Raw genomic sequence first — 10,169 nt, forward strand, 5'->3', positions numbered from 1 at the left:
GAATATTTTAACATCCTATATATATATATATATATATATATATATACATATTAAAAAAAATATTGAAGTGTGATGATTGAGCTGTAACTGATGCACATGTCGATGATGTTACTGTTACTGTTCTCAGCGCTGGTCAGGATGGACCAATCACAGTCATTTGTGATTCCCAGATAAGGATTTCTACTGTGTTATTCCTATGTATGTCTGCACTATGTTTGTACTTTGTTCTACACTGGAAGCTCCTGTCGTCAAGTCAAATTCCTTGTGTGTGTAAACATTCTTGGTAATAAAGCTCTTCTGATTCAGATTCTGATTCATTAATTATTAGTCGTTTACAAGCAGAGAGCAGAAACCATTCAGTTGCACACAAGTTCAAGATAATTTGCGATTATTTCACATCTGAAAGAGAGGTGTATGTGCGTTTTCTGTACGTACGCTCATTCTATTATTCGTACATACGCATATCTGAGAGATGATCAAAGATGATCGTAAGATCAAATTTAGGATGGTTTCAGCACAACATTTTATAAATGAGGCCCCTGATGCTCACGTGCCCACTGTTGGTGCTTTCGGCGGTGGACAGGGGTCAGTATGGGCACCCTGACTGGTCTGCGGCTATGCAGCTCCATACACAAGAATCTGCAATGCATTGTTTATTCCGACACCTTTCCATCAGAACCAGCATTAACTTCTTGAGCAATCTGAGCTACAGTAGCTCGTCTATTGGATCGGACCACACGGGCCAGCCTTTGCTCCCCACGTGATTACCCTGTCGCCGGTTCACCTCTGTTCCTTCCTTGGAGCACTTTTGATAGATACTGACCACTGCAGACTGGTAACACCCCACAAGAGCTGCAGTTTTGGAGATGCTCTGACCCAGTCGTCTAGCCATCACAATTTGGATCAAAGAAAAAAAGAAACAAATACTGCTGTTCCAAATATTCTGTATGTTGCTTATAAACAAAATAGAATCCATTCAATGGGGGGAAAAAAGTAGTTATTTTTTCCCCAGACATTTAAAAAGAACACATTTTAGAACTTAAATCGCAATGCCGTGATACCGTGAAACCATGATATTTTTGCTTAAGGTTATCATACCGTCAAAATCTCATACCGGCCCATGCCTACTGATGACTGGAAAAGGTGCAAGAGGAGGACGGGAAGGCGCTCAAAAGAAACTCAATCTGACGTGAGGTGACAGGAGAAAGCGAAGTCAATTTGGCAAGTAATGACGCACAGAATAACAGAGCTGTGGGAATGCAAGAGAACATTTGATCTCTGTGACAATTCTCTAGGAGTCTACCAAATGAATGGCAAAGCTTTCTCACATGCATCCATGCATGCTTGCACACACAAGTTATATATATATATATATATATATATATATACATATTAAAAAAAATATTGAAGTGTGATGATTGAGCTGTAACTGATGCACATGTCGATGATGTTACTGTTACTGTTCTCAGCGCTGGTCAGGATGGACCAATCACAGTCATTTGTGATTCCCAGATAAGGATTTCTACTGTGTTATTCCTATGTATGTCTGCACTATGTTTGTACTTTGTTCTACACTGGAAGCTCCTGCCGTCAAATTCCTTGTGTGTGTAAACATACTTGGTAATAAAGCTCTTCTGATTCTGATTTATTCATCATTTCACACAGTAGAGAGTGAAAGACATCTGCCTGCGTCCACAGTCTCCAGAGCGTCTCCATGTACTCACGGACATCTGGTAGCTGGCTCTTATGAGAGCACGCTTTGGAGATCTCACACTCTTATGGTCTGATTTATTAATGCCACGCTGTATGGCGTCATCATCAGTCGCTGGCAGCTCCTTCTCTTTCATCCGCACTCTTTTATCTGTGTGTGCGCATTTGCGAGGGATGTTAGGGTTAGCGAGAGGATCTTTTGGGTTTTGGCATGATTCTCCAGAACCGTCTTCTGGTCTTGTCAGAGAGAATTTAAACCTTTGGTTTGGTCAGTGGTAGAATGCAGCCTCATATAAAGTAAATTTACTAAACCTACTCTCATGTAAGAGACACAGAGAGACCGCAGTGCAAAAAAAAATAAAAAATCACATTTTCTAGTATTCCAGAAAAATATCTAGTGTCATCTTAAAGGGGTCATATGATGCTGCTAAAAAGAACATTATTTTGTGTATTTGGTGTAATGATTCTTTCTTTGCGTGAACATTTGGGCGGCGTTATGCAAATCTTCCCACATAGTGACGTAGGTATGTTGGGGCATGTTAGAACGAGCCGTTTTAGGTAGGTGTGGCTGACTCTTAACTTTTATAAAGAATATCTCTTTGGATTTGAGACTTTAGTCTTTGCAACTTTACAGATCTTCTTTATGCACCAAGAGCTTGTAACACTCCAAACAGAAAGGGAAAATTGAAATTGCATCATATGACCCCTTTAAAAGCAAAATGGTCCAGTTAATGCAACACAATTTGCAATATAATCAAACTGTTCTTGTCGCAGCTGTTTTCTTTGGAGCTTGCCTCTCATGGCCTGTGGTTGTCTGTGGATGTGCTTTGAGAAGTAAAACCCAGTCATTTAGGCCCTGTCAACTGTTTTTAGTTCTGTTTTTAGACAGGGGTTCAGTGAAGTTTGTCTGCAGACCTAGAGAGCTGCCCAAATCCTCAGCACTGATCTTCTAACCAGCAACAGTATAGATTAGCAAAAAGCTGCTTTGTTGTTTATATATCGTGTTGTTTTACGCTCAAACGTTCTAATGGTTTGCAGTGACAGTGATTTGTGAAGACAGCACAAATCCATGTCATTCAGTTTTCTGTGGAAATAAGGAAATTGAGTCGATCGGCAGAGACTGTAGGTGATCAAACAAAGTTGAACTTTTATTCCCACATGCTCTGTGATGTGATGTGCAACTACCAATGAGTTGAGACAGCATTGCTCATGCGAAGCTTCAGCTTGATTCAGATTGAGTAGGAACACCTGCTTGCAAATAAGTTCAAAATGATTCAGTGAGTCAATACTGTTCCCAGATATCACTGTGCAGCATTTTGCGTCTTGTTTATTGATTTATTTTGTGGCAAAATTAATGTTACTTTTTTACCATGTTGCTTTTTTCAAAGAACAACATTTATTTCAAATATAATTCTTTTGTAACATAAAAGTCTTTACTCTCACTTTTGATCAATTTAATGCATCCTTGCTGAATAGAATTATTCATTTCCTTAAAAAAAATCCTACTGCCCCCAAACTTTTAAACTTTTCAGTTATGTACTAATTTAGTGTTATTTTGGCACATTGCCCAACATTTGAACATACTAAATATTTCCAAATATTTGGAAACTGGGTTAGAACAAGTTGTTAGTAACTCGTAGCTTGGCAAACAGCCGTTTCAGTGTTGCTTAATACTGTTACATATGTGACACCAATAAATAAGGTATCAAAATACTCTGACACGACCCGGCGGCAGCAGACTGTTACTCTATGTGGCTTGATTGTGCAGTGCAGGAAGCTGCAGGTCTCTGCCCCAGGCTGGGTTATAAGGGGCAGGACGTCCCGTTTGATCCGGCGCTCTCACACGCCTCCTGGAATGCTAATGCTAAACATGCTAATGTTCATAGGCTTTTAAAAAAAAACACTAGCCTCGGGCCTCACACACACACACACTGCCACAGCGCTGTGCATATAGAAGCAATTAGCCTGTGTTACAAGTCTCGTAAAGTGTCTTTTTTTTCTTTTCAAAACTCATTAAGAAAAAGAATGTGTGCTACTTTCCAGGTGTTGGCTAACTAAACAATGTGTAGCGTTTTCTTGCCCAAACTAGATATAGTACACATACGTATTTGGATAACTGCGTTTATGACTAAGATACATGTTTTTTAGGCATGATAGCATTGTAATACCTTGGTTGTTTGTACTTTGAAGCACCTTGGATATGACACAAATTGTTGGTGCTTTAAAACCGATAACTTAGTATTTGCCTTGACTGTCATAAAAATTAAAATGACAGAAAGACTGTGAAAGCCTCATAGGGTATTAGGAGGACATGGGAGTGTTATTCATTATCATTTTACATTAGTAACAATAACTAGCATATTGCTTTGACAGAAACTGTTTTGTGGTAATTTTTTATAATGGTTAACCTTAGCAGGCAAATTAGTGCATGGCGTGCACATGTGTGTATGCTCATGTAATCTTTCATTGAGTGGTTCTGGAAAAGCATTCAATGTTTCTAAAGGCTTCGTGTGTTTTTTTTTTTCAGTGTCTTTTAACTGGCAGATATACTGTCATCTTTATCTTGCTCGCTGGGGATTTTAAAGCCATGTTCTCTGTAAAACCGCTTTAAGATGATTTATTGTGGTGGGAAAATGCTATACAAATACATTTGAATCAGATTATTGAATTCTATTTAAAATGATACACTGTGAACTGAATGCGGTTAATAGCATATTATAATAGGTTAATATATGGATGTGTGTATGTACAGTATATATATATATATATATGTACCTATATGTATATGTACTGTTCAGTCACATCAGAGATTTTAAAAAGTAGACTTCAGGGAAAACCAAAAAGAAATGCCACAAATGTGAAGAATATGCTTCCATTTAATTGTAATTCATTTAATCATCATTGCACACTCGTGTTAATTAGCTGCCCTTAAATCTGAAGATTCTGTTGATTCTCTCAATCCCAATCAAAGTGGCAGTGCTTCTGAAGATGCAATTAGTCCCCGACGAGCTAATTAAACTCTACGAATGCATCCATTCTCATGTAGGTCAGCAGCATCGTGTTGTGTAGATCATTAGAAGCGTGCAGTCATCGTCATCGTCGCTAATCTGCTTCTCTCTTTTGATGGATGATTTATTTATCATGGCACGAGTGATGACCTCAGCTATAAATGGCATCGTTGATGATCATAAAAAAAAGATGAGGTGTCTATCAGCTCGCTGGACTCTTGTAGGGCTTGTTTTTGAACAGCCGTTTGAAGATCCTGGTAAATGTGCACCCTTTTTTAAATATTAGATTTCACACCATTCACTACTCATCAATTAGCTCACATAAACAAATGCACAAATAATGCGAATGATGCAAAAAGGCTTATAGTTATTTGAAGTACAAATTATTGATTCATACTAAAGCAGGCATCACTTGTACAATTGCTCATACTTGAGGTTAGTTATTTGAACTAACCACTAACCAACTAAATGTACTTAGAAACCCTATAATATATACAGTTTACAAGTTTGGGGTCAGTAGGATTTTTTAAATGTTTTTGAAAGAAGTCTCTTACATGCTCACCAATACTTATCAAAAAATACAGTAAAAACAGGCATATTATTTACTGTTTTCTATTGGAATGTATATTAAAATGTAATTTATTGCTGTGATCAAAGCTGAATTTTCAGCATCATTACTCCAGTCTTTAGTGAATAGAATTACTTCAAAAAATAAATCAATAAAATCTTATCCCTCTTAAACTTTAAATCAGTAGAGTATACATATGTAATGTATATAATATGTTTTTTATTTATTTATTTGTTTTAAAACCAATTTTTTGTTGTATTGGCTAACTAGATACCACAAAATCTGTCGCTTTTTTAATTAATGTGCTACATAATCATTACTTTAAAAATGAATCGTTATGTAACCATTGCTTGAGAAATGAATAGCACTCTTCTCTGTGTTTGTTTCAGTGGCTTATCTCGGCGATATTGCGCTGGATGAGGAAGATATGCGCATGTTTAAAGTGGACCGCATTGTGAATTTAGCAGAGAGAACAGTCACAGTTCTGAATCACACCGATGCGGGTAAGTGTGCATGTTTGAGTGCATGGGCCTGCTTTATATAAACTTTGTGTCAGGCTTAATTGGCAGTCAGAGACTCAGGAAGAGAACTTGAAGCCATACGTTATTGAACCAACAGAGAAAAGCCTGTCGAGAAACAGTTCCCACATTCCCAAACAGAATAACACATTGCATTTGGGATTTGACTAAATGACAGCGAATTTTTTTTCATAATTAGCCTTTAGTTTCATGATATTTTCATACCAGAAAGAAGGAAAGTTTTCAGAGGAGAGAAAAAACATGAGATGATAAAGAAATGAGAACAAGAGACAGAATTTAACTCCAGTACAGTACAGTACAGTCTGTGTGTGTAGGAGTTAGCATTCAAAACAATAGAAAAAAAAAACAAAAACATGCTGTGCTGAAAATGTTGAAACCGATATGAATTAGTGGTTGCCGTTGAACTCAGTAGACAATTTAAAGTCACATATTTGTAAATGGCACATACGTTGGCCACAAAAATGTATTTGGACTTTGTTTTAAATGATGAAACAGTAGTTTCAAATGAGCACAAACATTATTTGGACTGATTCTGGTTGCCAGATACTTTGAAAAAGTGGGTTTGCATTTATTTAAATGTAAATGTAAATGTAAATGTAAATGTAAATGTAAGATTAGAAGTTGATATGTAAGCTTTCTCTCCCTGAAACTCGAGATGATGATGTTCCAGATGACGGTTTCCTAATTAACCCTCATGTTGGAAATGGTAGGTTCACTTTCCAATGAGACGAATACAAGCAATACGGCGTCCCATCGCAGGAAGAGGGCAGCGACGTCCAGACCTGAGAGGGTTTGGCCCGAGGGCGTCATTCCTTACGTCATCAGCGGGAACTTCAGCGGTAAGTCATGTACACATGCACAGCTTTTCATGCTTAAGTTTTAGTCGAAAACAACAGCATGTGATTGATAACATCTGTTTGATTATTAAGTTGCATGATTATAGTCAGAGCTGGGTAGATTACGCACAAATTGTAGTTTATTACATAACGTAATCTAGGTTACTCATTTTAGGTAATGTATTCGGACTACTTTTTAGATTACTTTTAGATTACTTTTTTTAAATCAAACTTGTTTTAAACTTACCATATTGATATAAACAATCAAAAAGAAAGAAAATATATTCCATCTTTTGAAATCAACATCATAAAATGCATTAAACATTACATTAGATCAGGTTTCCCAAACTGGGATTATTGTAAGAACCAAGTTACTGAAGGTCACTGATGAAGACAAAGGGCCAGTTTTACTAAACAGGGAAAATTAGCGCAAGAGCGCAATTCCAAAACAGCGCCAATGGGAGGGGACATTTCTGCAGGTGATTTACTAACAATGCACAAATTAAAGAACAGAAAGAGAACAGAAAGACGCAACATCTCATTTCCATATCGACCAACGCAATATACCAAGCGCAGTGCAAATGAGTATAGTCGCAAATAAAGTATAAAGAAATAAAGAAGCCACGGTACGTTGAAAAGAACCGGAGGCCAAAAATGAAGGTTGCTAGAAGTTTTGATAGACCTGGTATTCCAAGTCGTCTTTTATTTCCTGAAGCAAATGAAAAATAGCATGGCTTGGCAAACGATATGTTCGGATAATGTGTTCCCTTTCAGTCGGTCACTCCCGACGTCATGTCGGATGACCGACAAATTGGGATCTCGCTTAGAGAGACCAATCCGGAGGAGGGCCGGGCGGAGAATCTTTTTGTTTTTTCCGCCACTGACCTCTCGGTCGGTGGTACCTAGTGTTGTTTTTGGCGGCCTGTTTTAATTTTAGTTTTAGTCTAGTCTTTGTGTGAAGCTGTCATTTTAGTTTTTATTAGTTTTAGTCACGTTCATACTCTTTTTAGTCTAGTCAAGTCATTTTCGTCACGTGATAAAGGTTCGTTGACGACGATATTTAGTCATAATTTTCGTTGACGAAAGCAACACGAGTGGTACCCAAATACTCGACAAAGAGCAATTTCCTCTCTTTCTGGGTCCCCAGAGGGGACGGGGGGTTGTGGACGATCCAGTATCCTATCACACTCACCCTCCTCTCTCGTCAGTGAGCAGCAGTGGGCGGATCGGGAGGACGAACCAACGGACTACCCACGCACCCTCTACACGAACGCAGGTCAATGTTACACACACTCAGACCCCGCCTCGGACCGGCTACAAGACGCCCGGGCTGGGTCTCTGCGTTCTTCCTCGCTGCCCCACTGCGGGTACGCCTGTAGTTCCATTGGTGCCAGAAGGATGCGATAGAAACGGTCCCTCCAGCCGATATGAAGATGGGGTTTTACAGCCCCTGCTTCATTGTACCCGAGAAAGGCGGTGGGTTACGACCAACCTTGGACCTGCGTGTCTTGAACCGGGTCCTTCACCGGTTACCGTTCAAGATGTTGACGCAGGAACGCATCTTCGGGTGCATCCGTCCCCGAGATTAGTTTGCAACGGTCGACCTGAAGGACGCGTACTTCGTGTGTCGACCCTTCCGCACCACAGACCATTGCTGTGGTTCGCGTCCGAAGGACGAGCATATCAGTACGAGGTCCTGCCCTCCGGGCTGTCCCTGTTGCCCCGTGTCTTCACGTAAGTTGCGGAGGTACCCCTTGTTCCCCTCAGAGAACAGAGCATTCGCATTCTCAACTACCTCGACGAAGCAGTCTCAGGATCAGTTTTGCGAACACAGGGATTTGGTACTTTCACATCTCAGCCTGTTGGGCCTTCAGGTCAACTGGGAAAAGAGCAAACTCTCCCCGACGCAGAGGATCTCTGCTTCCAAAACCTCCTTCGGGAAGGTTGGAGCTTCCGCAACGTCCCTGTGCCAAGTGGAATGGGTAAGTTTTCCCAGTGTTATCCAGTCTTACTGATTGGGTAGTGCCGTAGCAGCAGTAGCTGGTCCTCTTGTGGTAAGCCCTGGCCTACGCCAAAAAGTAGGGGCGCAGGTTACCATACGTAACCGAGACGTTCTTCTGGCATTCCAAATAAATTAATACGTGTGGAATTCTGCCACGCACTCTCTGTTCTCTGCGCTGCCTCCTCCAGCAACAATAACTGCAGCATTTTCAAGCCCAAGATAGTTTAAGACATGTTTTTTTTGCCTGTTAAATAATGGCGCAAATGCCAGTAATTTGACGAATGCAAACGTTAGTAAAGCGCGTTGCGTGATTCATTTGAATACGCTACTCCCATAACTTTTGTGTCTGAAAGGGAAACTCCTACAAATGCATATTCAATAAGGTCAGGCGCAAAAATAACTGTGTCCATGCCTCTTCAGAGCTAATTCGTCACTGCGCGTCTTTAGTAAATCCTGACAGTACTATTTTAACGCCAAAAGACGGTTTGCGCTGGCGCAAGCTGTTAGTAAAACTGGCCTATTGAGTTTCACAGCTACATTACCAGTGTTTAGTAACTTGCATAATTATTTGTTTCATACGTGGTCTAACTGCTTGAGAGGTGCTTTTTTACCCAAATTCAGAAGCGTTTACATGATCATTCTGTATTGTGAATATAGTCAAAGCTAAATGGAATGATATACACAGTAGAATTTTTAGAAAGGAAAATTTATAAGAGAAAAAATAATAATTATGGAGAAGCAATAAATTATGACTGATTTACTCACATTTGTGTGTATATGTAATCATGTAATCAATAAAAAAGTAACTGTAATCTGATTATGAGCATTATAAAATGTAATATACTCTAATTACGAGTACATGATTTTTGGAATCTGATTACGTAATCCAGATTACATCTAATCAGTTACTTTCCAGCTGTTGGTAAAAGAGGTTTGTGGAAGAAATCACACATTTATGTGTCTAAAAGTGGTCAGTCTATTCGAGCTGCATCTCATGCACATAATTTGCTTTAGACTGAAGATTCTGCCATCGTCTACACACCCTCATGTCACTCCATTTCTTTGACTTTTTTCTTGTGGAGCTCAAAAGGAGTTGTCTGTGGAACTCAGTTGTAAAAGAACTGCTTTACATTTAAAGTGATTCAAGATGAAAAGGTGTTTTTCTTAAAGGGTTAGTTCACCCAAAAATGAAAATTAGCTTGTGTTTTACTTACCCTCGAAGCATCCTAGGTGTATATGACTTTCTTCTTTCAGACGAATCCAGTCGGAGTTATATTAAAAATTGTCCTGGCTATTCCAAGCTCTATCATTGCAGTCAGTGGGTGTTGCAGTTGAACAGTCCACAAGTCGTCAAATAAAGCTCGCACATCCATAATAAAACGTGCCGCAGACGGCTCCGGGGGATGAATAAAGCCCCCCTGTAGCGAATACATGAGTTTTTGTAAGAAAAATATCCATATTTCAAACGTAATAAACACTCTTCTCTCACTTGTGCTGACTGTCATT

General features: G+C 39.3%; 1 protein-coding gene across 1 annotated transcript in view; it reads left to right on the top strand.

Moving 5' to 3' along the window:
• LOC107661342 (bone morphogenetic protein 1-like) overlaps window positions 1-10,169 on the top strand; it is a 92,527-nt gene that overhangs the window by 24,308 nt on the left and 58,050 nt on the right. Inside the window, exons 2-3 of the mRNA XM_016450866.1 lie at window positions 5,676-5,789; window positions 6,536-6,664. Of these exons, the coding sequence (XP_016306352.1) occupies window positions 5,676-5,789; window positions 6,536-6,664 (243 nt within the window). The remainder of the gene's footprint in view (window positions 1-5,675; window positions 5,790-6,535; window positions 6,665-10,169) is intronic.

Source organism: Sinocyclocheilus anshuiensis, unplaced genomic scaffold, assembly GCF_001515605.1.
Source record: "Sinocyclocheilus anshuiensis isolate Anshui unplaced genomic scaffold, SAMN03320099.WGS_v1.1 scaffold703, whole genome shotgun sequence".
NCBI classification, from domain to species: Eukaryota; Metazoa; Chordata; class Actinopteri; order Cypriniformes; family Cyprinidae; genus Sinocyclocheilus; species Sinocyclocheilus anshuiensis.